General features: G+C 42.7%; 1 protein-coding gene across 1 annotated transcript; it reads right to left on the bottom strand.

Annotated features, from left to right (window-relative positions):
* Window positions 1–25,893, bottom strand: OPRK1 (opioid receptor kappa 1). The gene is made up of 4 exons (XM_076329714.1): window positions 25,661–25,893; window positions 24,833–25,159; window positions 6,201–6,553; window positions 1–1,480 (listed from the first exon to the last, which is right to left on the bottom strand). Exons 2-4 carry the CDS (start codon window positions 25,090–25,092, stop codon window positions 948–950), a joined length of 1,146 nt encoding a protein of 381 aa, XP_076185829.1. The 5' UTR covers window positions 25,093–25,159; window positions 25,661–25,893; the 3' UTR covers window positions 1–947.
* Between the last annotated feature and the right edge of the window lie 1,677 nt (window positions 25,894–27,570).

The following is a 27,570-nucleotide window of genomic DNA, read 5'->3' as shown; positions in this document are numbered from 1 at the left end:
TTTAGTCTGCTTACAAATTGTCCAGGAAAACAAGTACAGCACTATTTTTAAGTATGTCCGTTTATCCCCTTTACTGAAAATGGAATGTGATTATTTCCCCCCATGTAATGAATGTGGCACAGTTTTCATCAGTTTTGTAACACGTGAAGTACTTGAAGATTTCTAACCTCTTGTTCAAAATACACTCTGAAAATGCATATTATATGATTCACAATCAATAAATACACAATCACCTTGGAAAATCACACATAGAAAACATCACACAGGTGATTAAACACGTGCTAAAAATATACTAACAATTCTCCTTAAATCCCAATATTTTTAAATGCCAAAATGCTTTACCATACACAGACACAATGAAATCACTTCGGTGTGTAGGCAGATCATGCTTAAATTGGATTTCCACAGCACAGACAAATGTCACAGATATATTAGTCGAGGACAATATTGATTACAGCTCTTGCATTGTTCTGCAGAACCCTAAACAACACTCTTCGCTGTAAAAGAATATGACAAATCAAGTTGTTAAACTACACAATTCAGAAGCAATCACTGTTGGGGCAAAAGTTCCTGGCATAACTCAGCGTTATGACCAAATGTTGCTTAACAGAACCTTACGTATTGTAAAGAGAAAAGCCAGAACTTCCCTTATCCAGAATCAGCTGGTTCAACACTACGTCCTGTCTCCCCAAAAGTGTGATTAGTACCTGCTCAAGTACAGCAAACATGGTGCCAACACCTGACCGTCAGCCAGGTCCTTTTCATTTGAGCTTTCTTGTTTGCCGATAATAAACTTGCTTTAGTTCAGACTACTAGGATTTCTGAAATATTCCAGAAATGTCTGTCTGGGTGAGACTAGTTCAAACTGCAGTGGTGATCTGTGTCAGTCCTAGGTCGTTGGACTCTTCTCTCTCTTGAGGACAGTAAGATGACATCTCCACGACTAGTCATGCAGGTTTGTTTGTTCCATCTGCTTCCCTCGTATAAGCTGGGTCTTGCACAGTGTTTCTGACTCTGCTGGTGCTCTGCCTGTCCATCCTCATCTTAAAGGGGAAGCAGAAGTCCTTGAAACATCTCTTGAAGTTTTCATCCAAAAAAGCATAAAGGATTGGATTGAGGCTGCTGTTGGTGTAACCCAAAGCAATACAGAAGTAATAGCTGGATATAGCAGCAGTACTGTGGGACACATCCCCTAACGCTTCAACCAGCACAAAAATGTGAATAGGAGTCCAACAGATAATAAAAACTGCCACAACCACAAGAACCAACCTGGTGATGCGGCGCAGGTTTCGATCTTTTTCTCGAGACCCCGAGAGAAGCCGTACGCTTTTAAGGCGCAGGATCATCAGAGTATAGCAAACAATTATAATGAGAACTGGAATAACAAATGCAAAGACAAAGACACAGATTTTCATGAAGATGTCCCACCACACGTAATCTCTGTCTGGAAATTGCAAGGAGCATTCCGTGCTAGCAGTATCTAGGAATGAAAGAGCCAAGAAGAAGAAAATTGCTTTATTATTAGATATTCTAAACAATGTAATTATCATAGCATAAGCTAGGAAAAGTTATTATCACATAACATGATACTAATAAATGGAGTTATCATTAAATCGCTCCAAGGAAAGCTTTCAATTACCATTGAAACTGGTTTTATGCAGCTGTCTCTAGAAATTACTTAGAGAGATAGGAGCTTTTTAAAATGCATAACATTGTATAAAATTTGTTTCCCAAGTGAGGATCTAAAAATGCAGAGCACAAAAATAAAAATTTGTAAAGATGTTTCCATTTGAATCTCACTGAGATTTAAAGCAAGAATGAGTACCATGTTCAATGGAGTAGAAATCTCATCATTATTATCAAACTACATATGTTTTTGTCTGTGGGAGGAGACAGATTTTTTGGTATCATGAATGGTGGGAGCCGAATGAGGTTTTGATCGTAGGAAGATTTTGTCAATATATGACAATTGTGTAATAATCTTTTCCCACGTGCCTTCCTCAGTGCAAATGGAATACACGTAAGTGCTTGCATTCAGAAAAACTTATTTCCTGGCAACAGCTCCTTTTCAGTTAAATAGAAGCAAATAAAATATGTGTGTGCACGGAGTCAAATGGAAGCTGCTTTTTTTGCAGATCATGTCATTGAAAATTCAGCCTGTGCAGAGACTGCAGGGTCTGGGCCACCGACACCAGCCCACTCCCTTTCTGATTGCCCATGCCAGGATTCAGAGTCACAGGCTGTCACTTGATTTTATGTCCCAGAAATATTCCATCTGACAGGAGGCTGCTAAGGAATGAAATATTTGAGGTTTCATTTGTTGACCTCATTGGAGCCTTCTAGCGTATAAACCATATGGAAAACCAAGAAACAAGATAAATGGCAAGGCAAGAGAAGGGGTAAATTTACAACTACTATGAGCAGTTAAACTCTACTGAAGACAAGTCAAGGTAACACAGGGATTTTTCACTCTGAATTGTAGCTTAGATTTTATCCTCTTGAGCACCGCATTATTCTTTGGATTTTTTTCATTTTCCCTACTGAATTTGTCATTCCTCTACAAATTATTATGTATTGGCTTTTATTGAATCAGATCTAAGGGTGGAATGATTCAATAAATATACTCTTGCACATCACTTTTTCATATCTGTCTCCAGCAGAACTAGTCAGAAAAATTCCATCAAGCCATATTTCCCTGTTATTGAAATGCTCCACAAATCAAGAGGATATTGCAGAGAATTTGTTTGGGAAAACAACTGGGGGGGAAGTTATCATTATGGTATCATATAGACATTTCTGCGGTTAGATATCAGAAAGCTGTTACTGGGTGATATTGAATACTAAAACATTCAAATAAAAAAGTTGAAATCAAAGCTAAATATTTTGAGGTTTTATTTTAAATAATATAACAACTAATGGATGATTCTGAAAGCTGAAAAGTGAAAAGACATATCTTTCAAGCCTGATGGAGGATGCTAAGCTGACAGCACAAGTATGACTTAACAGGGTCTTGACACTCAGTCAACTTTTCTAAATCCTTTGTGACCTAGGATTTCGTTAAGTGTAGTTGTTTTTACTTAATTTTATTCTAGAAATATCAACAATTGTCTTCAAAGAAGTTTCCACATTGATTATTACTGTTATTTGTAGTAGATCATGACCTAGCAGCAGCAATAAAATTAGGATGCGGTTATAATATCTAGACCAGTAAAGCTGCATCCAGATGTGCAGTTCTGGATAAAAGTGAGGTGTGATCAGGGATGACTGCTCCAGACCTCATCCAGCTACTCACTGAAACCCCCTCCCAGAGGAAACTGCCTCTTCAGATCTACTGACATAATTTCATATATTTATCAAAATAATTAGGTTATGCTTGCTATATTTTAACATCATTTGTAGTTGGCAATGGTATTTTAGAATTCCAAATTATCAAATACAAATTTAATGATTGTCTTACATCTCATTACAGTTTACTTTCTATGGAAAATCTTATTCTAAATTCATTAATATTCATGTGTTTCACTTGATATATATAATGCTATGACTTATATGGAACCCATTTACATTTTCCCAGTTTACAACTGGCAAACAATCAACAAAGATCCTTTTCATAATGCACAATATCATAATAATTTTCAGGAACTTTGGAAGAGAATAAAATCCAACATTTTATTCTTGTTGCCTGAAATGATGCAGAACTAAGTACAGTGTCACAAACTGAGTACTTAAGATTTCATACCGACTTTTTCCACTCTGAAAGCCAAATGTTCCAAATACATCGATATATTTAAGGAAAAACACTGCATTCTAGATGCATTTTAGTGTAAATATATTTTAAAATGTGTTTGATAAGCTACCATTTAAGATTAATCTTAATCTTGACATAGGAAATATATTTCTGTTAGATACATTATTAATTATGTCACTTTCAGGCATCCATACTCCTCTGTACTCAAATGGAGCCTTCATACTATTACTGGGAATACTAATAGTACCTCTATTTTTTTTTTTTTTTTAAGTGAACAATTCGTCAGCAAGAAAGGCTCGATTAAGGCCAGAGAGGGAATATTTACACAGATGTAAAATTTATTCTGCAGGGAAAATGTATCCAGAAGGACACCACTGGGAGCAATCCTGTACTGTGAGAACAAAAGGGACTAACTGAGCATGGGGTGGGAACTTTAAATATAATCACTTCCCATTTGATGTTCAGCTGTTGTTTAAATCTGAATCCAACAGAGGCCCTGTAGCGTATAAACACCTATTTTGACCAACATAACATAAAGTTTCAGTCCTGAGCTCCAGCTGTCGGGCAAAGGGAGGATCCTTGTTTTTCCCCTTCACCATTTATCAGCGCAATTCATGAACACACCAGACAAGATAATTGGCAGTAAATGCTCAAGAGAGACCTTAGATCAGACAAGCAGAGCTGAACAGTAGGGGCTGACAAGCATTTGCCAATAATTTCCAACCTCATTTGGCCCAGCTGAGCTGTGTATTACTAGTCTCTCTTTCAGGAGAAAAAAAAAGGCTGCCTGCCTCATGGCGTGGAAAAGGCATTTAATCATTGCTGGCTTCAGAGCAGCCCTTTGATCTAAATGTGATGCTTACAGTGAATGACAGGAATATTCTGCTAGTTAAGCACGCCCCAACAAAACACCTCGCCGAGCCAATGTCCCATGGCCTTCAAGATCTCATATGTAGTGAGACAATTATTCTTCCCAAATGAAGATGCCTGGAAGTGAATGTTTCCTGAGCTAGACATCGTTTTATAAAGCTGGTCAAAACTTTACTGGGGAGAAGAGTTACAACGCTGCAGACCAGGACACTTGATCCCCCAAAGGGCTGAAAGAAGATTTTCCAGAGGAATCTCCTGTCACCTACCCACCAGGAGACCAACAGCAAGAACAAAATCTATACATCTTAAGCCAGGTCAATCAGCCCTTGAGCAGCTGTTACTGAAATTGCATTGATCTATGCCAAACAGTTTAACACACAGCATTTATTGTCTCTGCCAGATAAAACCGTGTCCTTATGTAAAGTTTACCATTTCTCTTGGGAGGAGTGAAGCCTTTCTAATAGAAAAGGTTGTTAATTCAGGAACTTATTAATCATTCTTCAAAAGATTTTTTACATCTCAAACAAGACTACCACCAAATAAATATGCATGTCTTGTATTTTATCGAGCCATCCATAGCAGATGGCCCAAACACAAGGACATCATTAGAGGCCTTAAGCCTTTTGAAGACACCGAGGTGCTCCTGCATCACTGTCATGCTTGTGGGTATGAAGTACATGTGTGTGAGAATGCTTCTTCCCCTTCCTTCTCAAGGAGGATTTCAAAATAAGATTAACTCCACAGCAGGGCAGTTTTGGTAATGAGTCACCAGTTATAGGGGCTAAATCCGCAGTCCTTCATGGATTATAAATTTCAAGCAGAGCCTACAAGTGGTCTGCGTACAGATCTCATTGACTTCATGTTCTTGTAGTTGCTTCCCTGCCATGGTCTGTATTCCCAGTTCTTCTGCTGATCCTTATTCTCAGCCTTTCCAAGTCTCCATGTACATCCCCATCCCTTTTAAACAAGAATTTGATACTGTCATTTTCACAGAATTTAGCTTCATTTTCTCTCTCCAGCTACTGACTTTTCTCCTTTCTTCACCACGCCTTCAAGTTCTGCGAAATGGCTGCTGATAATAAGCTCCCAAGTCTTAATAGTAACGATAGTTTTAATATTAACACTAATGATCAGCAATCTAGTTTCTGCTCTTGGAACTTCAGCAGAACTACTCTCACAACACCTACAAAAAAGCCCCTTAAGCTCACATTTCAAGTTTCATCCTAAACTGATCTTTGATCCATCCACTGTGATCAAATTCCTGATTATTTTCCCCTGGTGTCTGCTATTAGTTTTTGATGGTCTCATTCTATCACAGACAATGCTTCAAAGTGCATTTTGTTCTTTTAGTCGGCAAAGGCATCTGCACTTAAATGATTTATATGTCATACTGTAACGTTCCACAATATATTTCAAAATGTCAGAAATTTAGACATACTTTTTGAACCAAGGAATGCGGATGAACACGCTGAGCATGCACAAATTATTGAAAAAGGAATCAATCAGGTTTAGTCAATATTCCAAGCTACACTTTACATCATTTGAGAAACAAAGAGACTCAATTTTGAATGCTCACACTCACCTTCCCTGACTTTGGTACCTCCAAGTACTATCGCAGATATACCAACAGATGAGGACAATAGCCAGATACAGATGTTGATTATCTTCGCCTTGAGAGGCGTACGGAAATCCAGAGCCTTCACAGGGTGACACACGGCAATGTATCGATCAACACTCATCATGGTCAGTGTGAATATGCTGGTAAACATGTTATAATAGTCAATCGAAATAACTATTTTACACAGCACATCACCAAAGGGCCAAGAGTTCATCAGGTACTCAGTGCTTTGGAAAGGCATAGTCGTGGTAACTAGCGCATCTGCCATAGCCAGATTGAAAATGTAGATGTTGGTTGCTGTCTTCATCTTAGTGTACCTGAAGAACAAAAAAAGTCAAGTTTTATTATTTCAAAATATGATTATGCACATTCAGATATGTAACAGTTTATCAGTCAGGCTTTGCCATAGTTGGGTTTTTTTTCTCTCATTTCTAATTTATGACAGAAGTGCACACAAATGCAAGACTTGGGATAGTAGGAAACACATTTGTCTCAGTCTCTCAGCACCTGCATTAGCAGCTAGAACTATTCACCGCAGGCAAAACCAGGTATATGAATACATTTAATCTAATTAGCCAAATGCTGGTTTCAATTCTATCTTCTCAAATCCTTCTACAAGAAGATATCATTGTTATATTTGCAAGTGATCAAAATGTTTTGTGTTTCCTTTTCTTATAGCTAACTGTCAGTGATTGTGAGCTTTCTGGGTTTGTTTTGTGGAAAGAATAGTTATCCCATTCTCCAGCAAGAATCCATGTTAACTGTTACATCTGCCGGGCCAGACTGACTCTTATATGAAAATTTCTCTTCCTTGAATTCACTGCAACAATGCCAGCTTATACAAGTTTTAGTCATTTCTCTTCTTTGCTCCTTCATTTCCAATTTCTCCTCCTTTCTTATCCTCAGCTTTTCCCAGTCCTTGCTTTTGTGACTGCTAATGTAAAAGATGACTATTGTTTAAGTAGGATGCCACAGTGAGGAAAAAAATGATCATAGCATTTTTTCTGCATCCTTTAATTTCACCAAAATGAAGCATCTCTTTTGTCCAGCTGGTAAGAACCTCAGCCTACACAAAAGAATAGGATCTGTTTTTTTGAGACAGCACCCTGCTTTCTTCTGCCCTGATGACAGTCTGACTCTGGGGCACAGCCTGTGTTCCAGGGTGTGAAGGACTGCTTCCAGCTCTGCTACGGACACAACAGATGAAGGAGAGCCTGTTAACATAGGGATACACCTAACTGTCCTTTCTGAAATGCTTCCTCCCCCTAGTTACTTTTGCTCATTGCTATTAATTTATCTCGAGATTCAATGACAGATTTTCCTTCTCAAAACTGCTTCACCCACATATTTTGAATGTGTATCCAAACTAAAAGGTGCACATGCAACACACACAGAAACATGTCTAGCTAGATTTTGATATGTATCATTAATAATTTATAGTGGAAATATAAGATTTGATCAGTCCAACTAATGAACATGTAGGGCAATGTGTCTATTTGCCTTTAAAACTTTGATGTGTAAAGTAAAAAATAATTTGAAAAAAAAGTGTTGGCAAAATGTGCCCAATGAGTAAATTAACTATTAATTAAAATATGGGCAGAGATGTCATTTTATGACTAACACAAAATGTTAAAAATAGCATCAGTTTTTCTAAAACACTCTAATTATGACTTACTGAGAAAATGAAACCAAATGCTGGTTTGAAGCATAGAAAAAAGAACTGCAAGGGAAAAGAAAGTAAACTCTTCTCACCCAGGTACCATACCCAGGCTCACATCTTGAACAAAGCCAAAGCCAGTGGAGCATTAGAAATATCTGAGCAAAGACAGACAAAAAAAAGGAAGTAGCGACAAAAGCTCTACACTGACGGCGTGACCCCCATGGTCTAGACTCCCTCTGCCCCGGTTTGAGCTTCTCTGAGATCAAAGGCAGAGCAAGGAGGCACCCGCCAGTCAGAGCTGGGCTTCTGCCCCCTCCCAGATCAATCTCCTCAACAGGCCCTCCACCAGAGGAGGCAGAGTGTCCTGTAGGTCACGTTATAGCCCATAAGGCACTCCTCAAACACAAATATGAGAGTATATAGCTAGGACAAACAAATATAAGACACATCAACAGAGTAGGAACTTTCCTCCTGGTAAAAAAAAAGCAGCTCCAAGTGCATCTCAGCTGTAAGACTGAACAGAAACTCACTAAACAGTCAGACTGCAAATCTGTGCTAAAATGGACTAATTTCCATTAAATGTCTGAAAAGGAGTAGTAGAAAGGTGATTTTACTCCTATGGACATCACTGATGATATTGGGAATTGTTCGTATTGCAAAAAAAGACTATGAAAAGTTGGAAAGGACACACAAAAAGTGCCACAAAAATAAGTGAAAGGACTGGAGAAAATTCTTACTGTGAGTAACTTAAAGAGCACAGCACATTTAATTTATCAAAAAGAACACTGAGAGGTGACTTGATTACAGTGTCTGAAGACCTCCACAGGGAGAAAATAGCAGGTACTGAAGAGCTTTTTCAGACTGCAAAGAAAAGCGTAACAAGGACAAATACGTAAAAGTCAAAGCCAGACAAACTCAGCTTAGTTACAACAACAGATTTTTCCTAGCAGCTAAGGTGATTATTATTGGGAAAAAATTACACAAGAAAGGAGCAATTTTTCTATCTTTTGATGTCTCCAAATCAATGTCTGCTGCTTTGCAAAGGGTGTACTTCAGTCAAATACAAGCTACTAGACTCAATACAGAAATACTTAAATGAAATGCAATGGCCTGTGATAAGAAGAGGTGAGGTAACTAATAGTTTTTCTGAATCATTACTTCTGTAGATTTTTAAAAAATTCCCCAAGGGTTTGCATAAAGAAAGTTTGCTTTCACATATAGAAGAATGACCTTTTTTCCTTAAAGAAAATCAGAAAACTAGTGAAAAATAACTAAGAGGATTTTATTAACCTTGAAAAATCAAATATCTGAAAGACTTTATATCTGGCATTTCCTGTTCCTTGCAACCTTAATTCAATTCTTTTTTGTGTGTGACACTGTTACCATATATACCATGTTTTCCCAATACCCCTTTCCCTTCTCCTCCCAGTCTTCCAGTGGCAGAACAGGAAAGACCCTCTGTAAAATAGAACTAGTCTTTTAGGTAACTTCAAAATTCAAATTTTTGAAGCTGCAACACAAAGCATGTTCTCTGTATATGTACTGCTTATATTATACAGGTAAAGTGAGCCATTTTGATTTTTTGGACTATGCAACACATGCATATATAAGAAAATTAATTTTCCTCACTACTATTGATCCAACAGGAAGGATGTCTTGTCATTCACAAATAGTAAGAAATAGAGAGTCATCACAGCATCAGCATTTAGACAACTTCCAATGTAACCAAATCAAAGCTGTATATGGGAGTGAAAATATAATGGGGAAAAGAAAAACCCACAGTGTGCCATTCCTCCCATAATGCTCTGTGAAAGCTTTAGCTCATTTCAGGGGCACATATGCACATAACAATCCCAGCTTTGATAATCTTACCTGGTGTGCATCTAGTGCTTCCCCGCAGCTCACCAGCCTGGCAGTCCCATGACTAGGTGGCCTTGCCCGAATCCACCGCAGTTCACAGACCACAGATGCGTCCTTGCACCACTCTGAGCCAGAATAGGCACCTGACTCCTTTTCTGCCAAACTTTGAACAGGAAGGCGGGAGACCAATAAATACTGCTCCAATAAATACTTTATTGCATTTAGGCAATCAGTTCTCCCAGGCACTGCAGAGGGATCATGTGTACCTAACTTAGGGATGAAGGGTGCACTGCTTAACCTCAGCAATGCTAAGTCCAAGCACGTTTTACTGATGCAACCTTAAAACTCATTGATTTCACACTAGTAATGTAAAGAGCTTGATTACTTTCACCTGAAAGCATTGGCCTCCGTGTAAATGAGATGTTGGCCTTTAAAGTTGTTAGGCAATATAGATTAAATCATACATTCATTTAGAAGTTCATAAAATTCAGAAATGCCTTTGAGAATCTGGACTCAATCATCCAAACTCCTTTCAATGTTTTTAATTAAACACCTAAAAATTATTAAATGCCTACATGCCTCTGAAGACATGTGCTTGCAGGCTTAATCAAAAGTCCAATTAAAATACTGGAGTGACTGCAGTTGCTGTCAGACACTTTGAAATGGACCCTGATAGAGTCTTGACTCAAACACAAGATGAGGGATTTAACTGCTTTTCTACAACTCATTCTATTGCACCAAAATATAGGAGGCAATATTTTATGTGGTTTGGGGTTTTCCCACCATACCCTCCATTCACCCAAATCTGCACTTGAACAAGGTCAAAACAGTGACCGAGTGAGGAAATCTTGTCTTCCTTTGCAAAATTAAAATTATTGATCAAATACCTGAATTTCATTTCAGGAAAACATACTGCTATCTGCTTTAATTAGTCTAGTAAAACAGATAGGGGAAACCTGGACATAACTACAGCATAGATGGCACAGTGGTAATTAATGACAAACATTTTCATAGAATCATAGAATCATTGAGGTTGGAAAAGACCTCTAAGATCATCGAGTCCAACCGTCAACCCAACACCACCATGCCCACTAAACCATGTCCCTAAGCGCCTCATCTACACGTCTTTTAAAAACCTCCAGGGATGGGGACTCCACCACTTCCCTGGGCAGCCTGTTCCAATGTTTCACCACTCTTTCAGTAAAGAAATTTTTCCTTACATCCAATCTAAACCTCCCCTGGCGCAACTTGAGGCCATTTCCTCTCGTCCTATCGCTTGTTACTTCGGAGAAAAGACCAACACCCACCTCACTACAACCTCCTTTCAGGGAGTTGTAGAGAGCGATGAGGTCTCCCCTCAGCCTCCTTTTCTCCAGGCTGAACAACCCCAGTTCCCTCAGCTGCTCCTCAGAAGACTTGTTCTCCAGACCCCTCACCAGCCTCGTTGCCCTTCTCTGGACACGCTCCAGCACCTCAACGTCCTTCTTGTAGTGAGGGGCCCAAAACTGAACACAGTAGTCGAGGTGCGGCCTCACCAGGGCCGAGTACAGGGGCACGATCACTTCCCTACTCCTGCTGGCCACACTATTTCTGATACAGGCCAGGATGCCATTGGCCTTCTTGGCCGCCTGGGCACACTGCCGGCTCATGTTCAGCCGGCTGTCGACCAACACCCCCAGGTCCTTCTCTGCTGGGCAGCTTTCCAGCCACTCTTCCCCAAGCCTGTAGCGCTGCATGGGGTTGTTGTGGCCGAAGTGCAGGACCCGGCACTTGGCCTTGTTGAACCTCATACAGTTGGCCTGGGCCCATCGATCCAGCCTGTCCAGGTCCCTCTGCAGAGCCTTCCTACCCTCAAGCAGATCAACACTCCCGCCCAACTTGGTGTCGTCTGCAAACTTACTGAGGGTGCACTCAATCCCCTCATCCAGATCATCAATAAAGATATTAAACAAGACCGGCCCCAGTACTGAGCCCTGGGGAACACCGCTCGTGAGCAGCCGCCAACTGGATGTAACTCCATTCACCACAACTCTCTGGGCCCGGCCATCCAGCCAGTTTTTGACCCAGCGCAGAGTCCACCTGTCTAAGCCGTGAGCCGCCAGCTTCTCGAGGAGAATGCTGTGGGAGACAGTGTCAAAGGCCTTACTGAAGTCCAGGTAGACCACATCCACAGCCTTTCCCTCATCCACTAGGCGGGTCACCTGGTCATAGAAGGAGATCAGGTTGGTCAAGCAGGACCTGCCTCTCATGAACCCGTGCTGGCTAGGCCGGATCCCCTGGTTGTCCCGCTCATGCCTTGTGAGCGCCCTCAAGATGAGCCGCTCCATAATCTTCCCCGGCACCGAGGTCGGGCTGACAGGCCTGTAGTTCCCCGGATCCTCCTTCCGGCCCTTCTTGTGGATGGGCGTCACATTGGCAAGACTCCAGTCGTCCGGGACCTCCCCCGTTAACCAGGACTGCTGATAAATGATGGAGAGCGGCTTGGCGAGCACCTCCGCCAGCTCCCTCAGCACTCTCGGGTGGATCCCATCCGGCCCCATAGACTTGTGAGTGTCCAGGTGGCATAGCAGGTCATTGACTGCTTCCTCCTGGATTACGGGGGGTTCATCCTGCTCGCCGTCCCCGTCTTCCAGCTCGGGGGGCCGAGTACCCTGAGGATAACTGGTCTGCCTGTTAAAGACTGAGGCAAAGAAGGCATTGAGTACCTCAGCCTTTTCCTCATCCTCAGTGACAATGTTCCCTCTTGCATCCAATAAAGGATGGAGATTCTCCTTGGCTCTCTTCTTGTCATTAATATATTTGTAAAAACTTTTTTTGTTGTCTTTAACGACAGCGGCCAGATTGCGTTCTAGCTGGGCTTTTGCCTTTCTCATTTCTTCTCTGCACGACCTAACAAGATCCCTGTACTCTTCTTGAGTCGCCTGCCCCTTCTTCCACAAGCGGTAAACTCTCCTTTTTTTCCTGAGTCCCAGCAAGAGCTCCCCGTTCAGCCAGGCCGGTCGTCTTCCCCGCCCATTCTTCTTACGGCGTACAGGGACAGCCTGCTCCTGCGCCTTTAAGACTTCCTTCTTGAAGATCGTCCAGCCTTCCTGGACCCCTTTGCCCTTCAGGACCGTCTCCCAAGGGACTCTCTCAACCAGCGTCCTGAACAGGCCAAAGTCCGCCCTCCGGAAGTCCATGGTTGTGGTTTTGCTGCCCCCCCTCCTTACTTCACCAAGAAGCGAGAATTCTATCATTTCATGGTCGCTAAGCCCAAGACGGCCTCCGACCACCACATCTCCCACCAGTCCTTCTCTGTTTGTAAACAGCAGGTCGAGCGAGGCACCTCCCCTGGTAGGCTCACTTACCAGCTGTGTCAGGAAGTTGTCTTCCACACACTCCAGGAACCTCCTAGACTGCTTCCTCTCTGCCGTGTTGTATTTCCAGCAGACGTCTGGGAAGTTGAAGTCCCCCACGAGAACAAGGGCTAGCGATTGAGAAACTTCTGCCAGCCGCTTATAGAACGCTTCATCCGCCCCTTCATCCTGGTTGGGTGGTCTATAACAGACTCCCAGCAGGATATCTGCCTTGTTGGCCTTCCCCCTCATCCTTACCCATAGACACTCAACCGTACCATCATCACAATCGTTGAGCTCTATACAATCAAAACACTCCCTAACATACAGGGCCACCCCACCGCCTCTCCTTCCTCGCCTGTCCCTTCTGAAGAGTCTGTAGCCATCCATTGCAGCACTCCAGTCGTGAGAGTCACCCCACCATGTTTCTGTGAGGGCGACTAAGTCATATCTCTCCCTCTGCACAATGGCTTCCAGCTCCTCCTGCTTGCCGCCCATGCTGCGTGCATTGGTGTATATGCACTTGAGCTGGGCTATCGATTTCGCCCCCGGCATCGGCACGCCACCCCTCAGCTCATCTCTAGCGAGCCTGGTTTTATCCCCTTCCCCCTTCGAACCTAGTTTAAAGCCCTCTCAATGAGCCCTGCCAATTCATGAGCCATGATCCTTTTTCCCTTGTGAGACAGCTGGACTCCGTCTGTCACCAGCAGGCCCGGTGCCATGTAAACCTCCCCATGATCAAAAAAGCCAAAATTCCTCCGACGGCACCAGCCCCTGAGCCACGCGTTGATCAGGTGTGTTTTCCTGCTCCTTTTAGTATCCTTCCCTGCCACTGTAGGGATAGAGGAAAACACTACCTGTGCTCCCGATCCTTGAACCAGTCGCCCCAGTGCCCTGAAGTCCCTTTTGATCGCTGCAGGACTTCTCTCTGGAACCTCATCACTGCCAGCCTGTATAACCAGCAGTGGGTAGTAATCGGAAGACCATACCAAACCAGGGAGCTTCCTAGTGATGTCTCTGACCCGGGCCCCAGGGAGGCAGCAGACTTCCCTGTGGGACGGGTCCGGTCGGCATATCGGGCCCTCTGTTCCCCTCAGAAGGGAATCGCCTATGACAATTACCCTCCTTTTTTTCTTAGCAGCGGCAGTCGTAATGCGTGGGGCTGACTGCCTCACCCTAGGCGACCCCCCGGATGGACCTTCGTCTACATCCTCGCTTGCCTTGCCCTCAAGTTCCAGGGCCCCATATCTGTTGTGTAAAGGCAACCGGGAAGGTGAGGGAGGCCGGGCAGGGGTTCGCCTGGCACGCCGAGCAGGGACCCGTTTCCATCCCCCCCCGTCGCTTAGGTCCCCTCTTTCTACCTGGTGGCAAGAAGGCAGGGGATCCTCTCCTTCTCGCGGAGCCTCCTTCTGCTGCCTCTGCCTCAGGGACGGTAGGGTGCGGCTCCACCAATCTATCTCCCTCTCACACTCCCGGATACTCCTCAACCTTTCCACCTCCTCCTTCAGCTCTGCCACCAGGCCGAGCAGATCATCCACCTGGTCACACCGCACACAGGTGGTGTCTCTGCTGCCCTCCGGCACAGCTGACAGGCTCAGGCACTCCCTGCAGCCAGAGACCTGGACAGCTGTATGCTTGCGTGTGAGCTCCGTCTGGGTCGCCACATTCCTTCTGGCGACGGCTTTCAGCCGAGTGGAAACCATAGCCGGTCCTCTTCTCGGAAGCCGACGATTATTTTCTTAGTGTCTGTGAGATGTAACTTTCAAAGACCGTTAAAATATTTATAAACCATTGTTGTATAAACTGTTTATGGGAAATCCTGTGTCTAGAAAATAGTTTGTTAATACTGGGATTTCATAACAAGATGACAGCTTTTCTAATATTACATAGGAACAGAAGGTCCCTCTCTTAAACCAGGTACTATAATCTAATTTCAAGAGGCTGAAAAACCTCTGATGACTTAAGCTATTTGGTGGAGACTGCCTGCCAAGCTATAAGCAGGCCTCAAACCCCTGTAGACTTTAAATAACTGGAAAGTATATGGAAACCCCGCAGAAAAATAGTCAAGATGAAAAATAAAACTTTTGTTTGGATGTATTTTTTTGATGGATATATGACGAGAGTTTTTAAGAAGCAAGATTTAAATTATGTCTACTTACATGTCAAAAGTAAAATTCTCAAAACTATCACAACTTAGGCTAAGTCCACCTTCCAAAAGTTCTTTGAGACTGACTTTAGACTGACCCTTAGAAAATTTTCCCTATTTCTTAGTTGACTCATCATTGCTGTACTTTTCCTTCTAGAGTAGAATTTACTTTGCACACTTTTTTTAGACAGTAAATACGAAGAAATCACACCTCAAGACTAAGCTTATCAACGAAATTGTGGTAACAGAAGAAGGAAGCATGCTATTAAGTAGTTGGTATGCTTTTAGAAAAAATCAAAATGCATTACTAAATCTGCTAGTAGAGCCCCTTAAAGTTATTATCTCAAGCAGAGGAGAGGAGTGTGATTCTAAAGTACACCATAACATTAGTAAAACTAATAAAAGCTGAGAAGGAGGCCCTGGTCAAATTTTTTTCATGTAACTGTAATAGGCTGAAATGTTCCCTGCAGTATGAAATGAGGGATGGGGAGAGGAACAAGACTAACAAATATACTACAACAACATTCTCCAGTAGCAGAGTGAAAGTACAAAAGCATGAAATACAACGAGGTACAACAAACATATTTTTGGCAGATACCTGAGTCAGTGAATGAAAATGAAAGCTAAAGCACATCTAAAAGCAAATTGCAAAAGCACCTATCAGCAGGATGCAGGCTCTGTTCCACTAGGTTCCTCTGAATGAAGTATATGGAGATCAAGCAGCTGAAACGCTTAGTCAAGAAAGCTCTAAATCTCAAGGCTATATTCAGGGCACACTCAATATCATACTGCGTCAGAACAGGGGGGAAAAAAACCCAAAACAATCCAGGAGGATCTATTCCAAACACATACCACAACATAAGGATGGCTCAGCTATCTTTTGGATCTTCATTAGTCAATATAAAAGGCTTATGCCAATATGAAACTAAGACTGAGATCATTTAAAGAATGTAAAAATCAATATGCTGCAGTTCCCGTGTTCACATTGGGTCGTATGTTATTACCACATTTTGAATGACAGCCAGAATTTAGCAGGGGATAGGACCTTGGAAAACACTTTAAATAAAGGCAAACATTGTTACTGCACACATTTAAAGGTTGCCTGTCTTTAACATCAAATTTGTTAGGAGCCTACAAAAAATTGTACGTTGCCTACAAAATAGTATCCTAAAGTGGAATTATCTTTATTAATAAACACTGTAGGTACCTATTTTTAAGCGGCTTAAAGAAGAAAAGCATGATCTTGTCTTTTATTCTTCCCTCAGGGAGCATAATCTACCTGAATGTTAGAAGGTCTCATTAAAATCCTTACAATTTACCACTACCATTACTCCTCTGAACTAACTATAAACTGAGCCTGAGCTAGATCTTGCAGATTTAGATTAGATGTGGAAGCTTTCCTTCTTGAGCTAAAGAACCAGCTTCCGAATTATAGAAGTTCAAGTCTACATATATCCTGGCCAAAATGAAGAAAAATTCACACTACTTAACAAAAATGAACTTTTTTCCCTCCTTCTATGATAAGGAATTTTAATATTTTTATATGAGCTTAAGAGCATCTTTTTGAAGAAATATGCTTAATGTTAGAAACACCAGTACTGTGAAATTTGTGCTTCCATGATTTTGCTAGGGGAGCTCAAAGAAATGTTGAGGTGCCGTGATTTATTGTGGCTTAAACTGAAATAGTGAGAATGCAGAATTTTACAAAATCGGTACTTTATCCAAAACCAGTATGTCTAATATTATTATTAGAGAGACTAGACAATTAGCTTAGACTATGTACCTGATTTTTTTACCTCTATTGCTAAGTAACATGAATCTAGACCTTGTCAAGCAGCTGACTCTGTCTCTTGAGAAACTTTATGCTGCTGCAGATGTTTTCCAGTGACCAGTCATGCTACGGGGAGTTCCCAGGGCGTTACACAGCCCATCCTAATACTTCTTACTTGCCACAGGTACATTGCTCTGGTGAGTGCTGAGTCTCTGTCTCTGGTAACATCCATCTTTCCCATTGTTCTTCCCTCTTGGAAAGATTATTTTTTCATGAAGGACATGAGCTCCCTTAGCAGAGCAAAGTGTTTCCTATGTGTTTGTGGGAGAGGGAAGTGAGTAGGACAGAGATTGCCTGGCAAAGAGAACAAATCTCATTGCTCAAGGGGACAGGGATAGCAGCTCCAGCAGATTTTTCAGGGTCTTACTTTCCTTCTTATTCTTTGGAGATGCTCTGATCTCCATAGGTAGCTATGTATGCAGAAGTTGGTTGGAAGCAGCCAAATGTTATTGAACATTTGCTTCCCCTAGATGTTTCTGCAGGAGAGAAATAAGGAAAGAATTCAGAAATCCCTCATGCAGGGGTCTTGGGGTGTGGGTATCACTCTTGTTCTCAAAACAAGGCACCTGGCCTCCATTTTGCCACAGGGATGATTAATAACTGCCACTGCTGGGAGTGTTTTATAGGACAACTACACACTTGGATGCGTGGAAACCTGAATCTCTGGTCAGCACTCCTGTAATAAAGTTGAATGGGGGACAAGGGACCTCACTCTGTAACAAGTATAGGATTACATGGTAAGGCAACAAATGCACATATCAGTAGTGAGCCAGCTCAGGGAAAAGTCATCAGTCCCTCACAGGAGGCACCTGGGAGGCTTTCTCTGGACTCTACCCATTCACCTGTTTTCCTCACCTGCCTCAGAGAAGCCCACAGCACAGACCGACTGAACACACGCTTTCCCAAAGGAGATGATACAAGTGAAATGCAGGAAACTTTAAGACACAATCAACTGAACAGCACAGCTGATAACTTCCATGGTGAAAATATTCTTCTTCTTCTCCTGTGCACTTTAACAAGTCAGTCATTCTGAAAGGCATGTGTAAGAGTAAGTCCTGCTGCTGTCCGTCAGCCAGCAGCATGGTAAAAAAAAATTTTCTGGGGGTAAGCACTAAATGAACACTGAATAACTTGTCTGAACTAATCCTACCATGCAGATTCCCATCTGTCACTACTCAAGGAGGCCTTTCCCAGTTGCCCTACGGTAGCCACAGTGGCAAGGCTACCTACAATGCAGTGGGAAGTGGATTTATCTATGTAGTCAGTCAGCAAATATAAAATCCTCTGTCTTCCAGGTGCAGGGTAGCTAAGTTTGGGAACCCTAGATATTCACTCATAATGCACTGCTGAATGGCACTGACTTTTGGAGCAGAGATGAGCAGCCAGGCAGAGCACCGTGTGTTGCATAGGTGGATTGGTGTGAGGAGTGAAGAAAACAGAAAGGTTCTGCACATGTTCTTGCCATGTATTAGTGGAAACTCGTGCACTGAAGTAAATCCTGTTAGGCTCTCATACTCATGCAGAGAAGACAGAGGTTTCATTGTAAATAATGTCTCAAAACTGAAAAAGGCAAACTGCCCAGAACTAATTTTCACTTCCTTAGAGATTAGAAGGTGAATCTAATGAGAGCTGAACCCTCTGGCTTCAGGAGAAATAAATATTTCAAAGATGATACACAGGCTAGCATGCAAACTTCCCAATAGGACCATGGAAATGCTGTGCACCTTTCAATATTTTTTATTTATATTCTTTTTACATTCTGCAGAATGCCAGCATGGTCAGACACTCCTCTTTCCATGTCCTCGTTCCATCTGTACACAGCCTTTCCCCACAGCTAATTCAGTTTGTGCACGCATGTCTGTCAGTAGACAAAATGATATTCATACTGCCATTTCCTCATGCCTCTCAAACTCCAAAAAAGAGACTAAAAATAAACAAAGCACAAAGTTTTCCTTGAGGAGAAGAGCACAGGGTTCACACTTTGCAAGAATTACCTGATTCTTACAGATGGGAGGACCAAAACAGAGACATGAAGTAAAATTCTTAGAAGTAGAGTTTATCAAAGTTTTTCTGGATGCTTTTCCTTTAGAAAGCAATATGTAACTGAAATCAAAACTCTTCTTGGGAACTCATCTGTTTCAGAGAATTTCATTTAAGGGACAAACTAATCACAGGTTGGCTAGACAGTGAGAGTAGGCAAGCCAGGAAGGTATCCTCCCTTGCTCTTAGCGCATCCCAGGCCATCCAAAGTCACCAAGTTAAGAATTTCCCGCCACAACACCCTTTCAGCAAATTCAAAATCCTCTGTTGCGAAAAACCAAATGAAGGGTCCCCACTCTTCCCTTGTTCTGCCCCCTTCACCAGAAGGGCTTAGCCAGCCTGGCCCCCCAAAACCATCTCCACGCTGTGCTCCCTCCCCACGCTTTGGCCAGGAGCATGAGCTTCCCCACCACTCTCCTGGCTGAGGACACACAAGTTGTCTCAAGCTTTCTGCCTCACCAGCAGCCAAACTGGAAAGTTCTTGTAAGTTTTCACTTTCTGCTAATTCAAAAGGGCTCCCTGAAATTTGTCTTGCTTCCAGACATTGATTCCAGTTACACCTTTCTCTGAAATAAATGACTACCTGGCTTCTACCCCAGCGGAAGTGTCTGGATGGATACCAAATTACTTTTCAGAAGCCAAACAGATTACTCACTATAAGCTATAGCCTCTCTCTAATACTGCCTCTAGTAAATATTCCTTCCAACCCTTTCCTCTGCTCTCTCTGCTTTTTCAGTATCTGCTCTTCTTATCATAACATCGTATTGGGAACTCACGTTGAGTTTCTTGTCAGCTTATAAACCCCAGGTCTCACTTAGTCATTGTCTAGCAGGGTATTAAAAGTATTAGAAACATTCAAATTTTGTTTAAATGAGCTGTGCTTCTCAAACTAACAATACTGTTTTTTAAACCTATCCTTTTCCATGTTTCCCGTCACCCTGGTCACTGTGCCATCTGTAAAAGCTGTTGGTAATGATCAATCTTCATATTTGTGACGAAAATTATGCCAAGTTTGGCCAAACCCTGCAGAACCTACCAAAACTACCTCCATTCAGTGAGGTAAGGCCAGATGACATCCTGTGATTAATTACTATCAATCCATTTGATACCTCTGTACTGATAACAGTAAGGTGTCAGATGTTTGATTGGGTAAAATAAGGTAAAAAGCCATAAACTTCATGAAGTATAGTACAGCTCGGCCTTTACTTTTAGCAGCGAAACCCTTGATTTCATAAAAGAATGAAATCATACCAACTGCAAGTAATAGGGAACAGGTAATTCAGTTAGGCTGACTCTTCTGGAGCGTCATTTTTCATTGCAGAACAATGTTCTTTCCAAATATAATTTAATAAAATTAGAACAATAATTTAAAGCAAATTAACAACTGATCTTTTGATGTTATCAATATCTATTATTGATTTAAACCAATATATTGAACCCATTTCATTTTTGTATACTTTTTTTTTATATTTTCATTCTCATTTGGATGAATGATGGAGAAGATTTAAAAACAATCTGGAAAAGAGTCAATTTTATATGACATTTCTTAATAGACTCTTCCTGTTACATAAGATGCCACTCGGTTCGATGAATATAAGAACAAAAATGTATTACTAGTTATATTTTTTGTTCAACATTAGACTAAGCAGAGGAATACAAGCTTTCTCTTTTCCCTTAGGAATTAATCTACATATCTGTGACACAGCCTCTTGTTAAAACTGTTTTTGAATGTAGAAAATTATGCAGTTCACTGGAAGCTTGAAAGATAATTTTAAAAGAAATACAGGATTGGCTATTTAGGATCCTGATGATAGCAGCTGCTCTCAGTAAATGACTTCAGGAACAATGGAGGTAAGGCACATGCATAGAAAAAGTGAATCTGGAGTGGGTAAGAGACAGCATCTCCCAGAGTTTTCACCAGAGTATGTTTATGGTTTTGATAAGGGCACATTCATAAAGTTGTTACTTCAGTCAGGACACTTTTCATCCCCTCCAGCTGTAACAAAGAAAGCACCATTTTCTTAAAGCCAGCACTAAATTTTAGAGAAATAAAGTCAGGAGGGAGGAGGAAGAGAGGAAAAAGACTTTTTGCTTCCAAGGACAAGTAATTTTATTTATCAACCTCAGTCAACTATTTCACCTCCAGAAATATCTTCTAAAACCTCAGAGGTAAAGCTAATCTCAAAAGAAAAGGTTTGGGGTTGAGATGGATTCTGATCATACCAAGACACACATAGCTGTATAACTTTACTCAGGTCAGGTCAGATAATTTCACCTGTGGTTTTTTTTTCATCATGCCTCCTCTCTTCCTCCATAGGGGGAGGACTGCGCTTCCCACATGGCATCTGCATTTCCCACCAGTGCAAGAGGCAATGTGATGCCCTCTTTCTCTCTTACTCTCTCTCCAGGAAAAGCAGCAGCCACAAGAGAGCATTACATCCCATGTGCCGTGGCTCAGCATTAGCGAGGCACTGTCAGCCCACCCGGCCGGCTGCTGGCCTGACAGCAGATCCCTTGGGGCTGGTACACGTGCCTCACAGCTGAACCGAACACGGGGAGAGTTCCTGCAAACCATCCACACCGTGAGAGCCTACTGCAACGGGCATGCAAAGTGTGCAGGTTGCACAGCACACTCAACACAGAGCTCTTTCTGCACATTAAAAATAACCATTCTCAATGTGCCCAAGAAGTCTGGGGTGCTTACAGTCGTCCTGGTCTTGCTCTGTTAGGATTTTTAGTGATTGGGCTTTGGCTTTTAAATCTAACAGTTGCTGTGTGTTTAAAGACAGTGAATACCAGCATCTCCATTTCACACGTGAGGAAACCAAGTCACAGGGCCATGAAGTGACCTTCTCAGGACAGAACAAAGTGTTGAAGCCTGGTAGGAAAACCAAAAGAAGAATACAGGTCTCCTGAGACATGGTTTAATAGGCCATACTGCCACCACCGTACTAAAGTACCATTCCCACTCTGCCTTCAACACAAATCTCTATTTACAGGAGCTGTACCAAACTCAGCTACTTTTCTTTCAGGAGCTTGTAAACGTCATCAAAGTGCCATTCTCCTGTTATTTTTCCCTCTGAGGGAACTCTGAGAGGGTTTTCCATCTCAGCAGAAACACACCCCACCACACCTGAAGGAGATTTTGGACACGTAGCACTCTGCACGCAGGCTGCTAAGATGCTGACTCACTGGTCTCCATGAGCTTCTTCAGCAGCCCTTGTGCAGAAGTAGCAAAACTGCCCCTGAGGGTGTATTAAAGCATGGAATAGGCCAAGGCCTGCCTACACCACAGCTTATGGCTGAATTTGAGCCTGTTTCTGAGGCATCTCAAGACTATTTGGAGTCTCCTGAATCTACCACAGCATTGACACTTCAACAGTTTCACTGAAAGTCTCAGAACATAAGGGATCTTGTTTGTGTCACCCAAAAGGTGACTCAGTGTCAGCCCTGAAGTGGTCAGGCAGTTGGATTAGATGATCATTGTAGGTCCCTTCCAGCTGAACTATTCTAACAACATCAGGTGTTGCTTAAAAGAGCAAAGGGAGGAGGAGCCGCGCCTGTCTTGCCTGTCAGTCCAGAGGAGGTTAGGAGGAGGAGAATAGATCTGGAATTCAGAGAGATGAGAAGCGGCAATGAGGGGCCTCACACAAACCCTGTGCTCAGCTGGAGGGTAAGAAGAGCCACAGTCTGTCCCCATCCTCCTTTAGAGTTGTGGCAGCTGGAAGAGAGGCAATGTGGGATGGCTGGGGGACACGATCCCCCTCTCCCTTGCCACCTTCTTTCACGAACTTCCCACAGACCTTGGCTTTCTACACAAAAGGACATCACTGCAGGCTACATGTTTCAACGGGTCATGAAAATCCATCTTGAGATGCAATCATGCAGAGAGTGGATGTGAGGGAAAGAGAGAGGGAGATGAGAGGTTAGGACAAAAGTGAAGAAAATACATCTCTTGCACGAACATTCGGAAGATTTCAAAATCATAAGAAATGTTTGAAACTGTAGGTTTGTGTATACACGCACTTCAGCTAGTGATTCTAGCAGTGTTTAAAGCATTTGCCACAGAGAAAACCTAGGACAGGGGGATACTGAAAAAAAAAAGAAGGAAAAAACCAACAGATGTTTTGTCATACTTATTTATTTTTTTGATCATGTAATCAAGAAATAGACCAAGAGGAAACTGAAGCAAAAGGCTAATGTAGGAACTGGTAGGAGAGTGAGCCATAGCTAGCTAGACCCTCACAAAAATAATCTTAGGAGGGTAACAGAAGGAGAGAAAAAAGGAAATACATATGCACCAGTATAATCCATACATGCTAACTTTTAAGGCTCTGGCTAAGTTTGAATTTATTTCCACTGCCCAGGCCAGTTAATCAACTATCATTGTTAGTGACTGATGGCTTAGAAAATCTCTGCCTTTGCAGCTGTGTGTGTGTCAAGTATGGAGTCTCTCTTCTTGCAAGAGAAATACAAAAAGAAATGAAATCTCTACTCTGAATGAAGGGCAAAAGGGCACACAGGGGTATAAAAATTACAGCATCACAAAGCTGGAGCAAACCAGTTTCTCCACATTGACCACAGGAATCTTAATTTATTGCATTGACTATTAAAGGGGATTTTATTTCCATTATTCATGAGTATTCACCTGGTTATAACTCACCTTTCGTAAAGTACCACATCAACAACTTCAGTGCTTCTAGTTAACTTCCCCCTGTATCAAGTCTGACAGTTATTTCACCATCCTGCAATTGTTTGACCCTTGTGCTTTACTAACAAGATCCCTTCCAATACCTCCATTTTTTTTTCTGTGTACAAGCTGATTTCATTTGAGCAATGAATACTCCACAATTATTTTTTTTCAGAATTTTTTGCAGGATTAAAATGGACTGTGAAGCAAGAGTCCAAAAAGTTGCATGATTTCAGTCCCCTTGGTTGCTCATTATCACCCTGCTGATCTGCACTGTCCAAACATTTTTATAAATTGTGAATGAAAAGGGCAAAAAGAGAGAGAAATCATAGTGCAAGCTAAAATATGCACCAATACACAAGTGTAAGTGCAAGTATTGGTGCATTTCACCAAGTGGTTTAATATGAAAAACTAACTAACACAGATACACAGCTTTCTCCTGTTTCCTGAAAAACAATAGGAAAGGTATTTCAGCATCTGCTTTGCTTTCTTCAATCCAACACCAACAACTGGATTTAAACACCACTAGACAGAGAAACAACATCCTTTGCTTTACATTAAGCATTTCCACATATCTTTATCGTTTCCTTTTTTTCCCACCTTGTTAAACAAGCCACTGGGTGACAAGGTATTAGAGTCTACACGACTAGACACATAAGCCATCCCTTGGGGTCTCCTCACAGGGGAAAAAAGCTGCCTTGCAGAAGTTTCTTTCTTCCACTTGAGCTTCCCCCCAGACGCGAGCAGCCACTCATCCCTAGAGGGCACCCGATGAACGCAGCTCCGGGGCACAAAGCGCCTTTCCTGCAGGCTGCAGGATTTATCACTTTTAAACAGCTTCTCCCTTCTGTCTCTAACTGCACATCCAGGCAAACCACTGGGACTGAAAAGGTTTGGGTCATTCCAGCTACTTTCTTGCAGCTCCTCATGCAAGCATTCCCAGAGAGCTTCCATAAACTACCCCCCTCCCTCCACTGCCAAATTTAGGGACGGCCATTTGCACCTCTTCCAACAGGTACTCCAAAGCCCCTTACCTTATGATGACAAACATGACCAGCGAGTTTCCCACCAAGCCGACAACGAAGACCACCGAGTAGACAGCAGTGATGATGATGGGGATGGCGGGGGAGATGCTGGTGTGGTTGTACGGGGCGTCCCCAAAGGCCCCGGTGGTGTTGCTGTCGTAGTCCGCCCAGCCCAGGAGCCAGCTGCTGCTGGTGCTGGGGGGATGACAGGGCCCTGGGGAGCAGGTGGAGTCCAGCTCCTCCCGGAAAATCTGTACGGGGGCATCCATAGGGGCACAGCCCCCACGGGCAGGAGGGAGACTGGGAGGAGAGTGCAGACAGCAGGAGGCGAGTACGCTGGAAAGAGGGAAGAGAGGGAAAGAAACAGAAGTGCTATCACAGCCACCAGACGTTAAGACCTCTGAAATTTGTATGTGATAAGGGGAGCTCTACTGTGATGGGAACTGTAATTTGCCAAGCAGAGATTTAAGCAAACCACATTCATATTGAATAATTGCAAGTTTTACATCTCACTATGTAAGGGGTAAGTGCTGCTCCTCCAGGTGCACAAGGAAAGTTTTCCTCCACTTTCAGCGATTGCACAGAGAAACAAATCAGATGGGAAACAGCTCAGATCCACCCCCACACTTTAACCCTGTCTCTCCCATCCTCCATATTTTAAGTCAAACTGTATCCTAATGACAGGGGCTCCTTACTGCCTAAGCTCTGCTATAGAGGAGGGGGAGAGAGAAACCCACCACCTCTCTGCACATCTGCTTTGACATCCTGCCCTGAGTTATTTTTTTCCTGATCCCACACCTGCTTTAAAAGAAGAGACACATTAATGACACAAAATACCTCTTTCAGTCCGGAAAAAGGAGCGGAGTCCTCAAACAGATGTTCTTCACAGGAAAAGAAAAAAATAAAGCAGCTCCGCTTGGCTCCTGGCAGTACCACCGACCTTCTAGGACTTTTGAACCTGAGGCACCTGCGCCTTCAGAGAGGCGTGCTGGCAGCGGAGCTGATTCCCAGGCATGAGCTGCGACGCGGTAGCAGCAGCTGCTGCTGTTCCAGCTCCCACCACTTTGCCTTTTCCCTCTCAGGCTCCCTCTGCCTCCCTCTCGCTCTGCCAGGGCTCCAGCAGCACTCTGCACTGATGCACAGGTTCTCCTCTGTCTCTGTCCCTGCAGCTCAGAAGCTCACATGACTTCTGTCTAAACACTGAGAGGCAGATAACTTAAAAGAAAAGCAAAAAATAAGTTCTGCAGTGAATGAATGCTTATTTTTAATACACTTTTCCAAGTTGCCTTTCCTCATTCCCCCTGCACTCCCAGGCCTCAAGCAATGATCCTCTCTGCCTTATTGAATCCCACATGTTTTTACAGAATAGTAGACGCTGAATAAAACAGGAATTTTCAGTTTAGATGCCTTGCCTGGTCCATCAGCTCTTTCATGCCTCAGCTCCACAATTGTGCATCCAAAACACTTCTCACTGGGTGACTGTACCCTGTTCCTTTACACCTGCAACTCAGAGGAAAGTCAGAGGCTGGCTACCAAAGCAGAGAGGCGCACCCCAATTACTGTCCTTAGTTCATTCAAGCCGTCCCGCACCGTGTGAGAAGCCAAGACTGCCCTGTAGCACTGCCAGAGCTCAGCTCTCCCCAGGCTCCAGCTGCAGCCAGGGATGAAGCAACGGTGTGTGCAGAAATCACATCCCTCAGAACTTATCCCTAACATACTCCATCAAGCAGGGGCTGGGAACGCACCAATCTGTGTTCGGGATATCCCTTAATTTGCACACAGACCTTGAAATCCCCACCAGGAGTCCCTCCAAATGGTAAATTGGGAGAGGTGAGGCAGGACCCTGAGTTGTTCCCACTCCCTTGGAAGAGGTGGGGAACAGCCAGGCTGGCTGCATCTCAAAGCGTGCAGCAGGAAGGCAGGTCTCTGCAGGGAATAGCAGACTGCCCTGCCCCTCTGGGCATTTGGTGAAGCTTAGACGGCTAGGAAAGGGGCTGTGGGTTTCCTTCATCCTTTTCTAATGTTGAAACTTTACTTCGTGCTCCTCCTGCTGAGTGTCTGTGATCAGGCTGCGGTTTCTATTTCTAAAACAATTTTTTTTCTAAACCTATAATCAAGATGAGAAATTATGTCAGCTGTAGAGTCAAAAGTCATGTAGGAGGTTTAAAAGTTACAGAATCCCCTCTCTTAGAGGCAGAGGCTTATGCAAACGTGGTGATGGCTTTGACTGCGGTCACTGCTTTCTCCAGAACATCAGCATCTGCTCACTATCATCTGTATAGAGCTGTCTAAAAATTTCACCCTTAATGAAGATGGATAAAAATGCAAAACAGCAAACACGTGACAAAAACACCCCCAAGCCAAATACATTTTAAGGACGGAACACGGACCTGGGACAATAATAATGTTTTGGAAGATAAAGTGAGATCCTAACATAAAATGTACCCCAATCCTGTTTTTATCCTCTGCAATCCATGGGCTCTTGCAGATGTACTGAAGGGAATTACTACTGCTGTATCTTCTCATACATAATTTTACTTGGCAATTTTCAACTTCTTATTAACATCTTCCCCCGGACTTCCCCGGACTGCTCCACATTCTGGAATTAAAATTTACAGGAGAGCTTTAAAATAGCAATATTTTAGAATTCATTGATAATTTATCTCTTATGAGCAATCATTTTGTTTAGATAAGTACCTTAAATATGAGCATATACAGCTGCAAAATAATCAATAAAATGGATTTAA

The sequence above is a fragment of the Aptenodytes patagonicus genome, chromosome 2 (genome assembly GCF_965638725.1).
Source record: "Aptenodytes patagonicus chromosome 2, bAptPat1.pri.cur, whole genome shotgun sequence".
NCBI lineage: Eukaryota > Metazoa > Chordata > Aves > Sphenisciformes > Spheniscidae > Aptenodytes > Aptenodytes patagonicus.
Note: the sequence above shows the minus strand (reverse complement) of the source record. Positions and strands in the feature narration are given on the sequence as shown.

Coding starts and splice junctions, on each gene's coding strand:
- OPRK1 (XM_076329714.1), bottom strand. CDS start 25,092: ATGGATGCCCCCGTACAGATTTTCCGGGAGGAGCTGGACTCCACCTGC. Junction 6,554..24,832: donor GTCATGTTTGTCATCATAAG/GTAAGGGGCTTT, acceptor TTTGTTCTTCAG/GTACACTAAGATGAAGACAG. Junction 1,481..6,200: donor AGGTACCAAAGTCAGGGAAG/GTGAGTGTGAGC, acceptor TTTCATTCCTAG/ATACTGCTAGCACGGAATGC.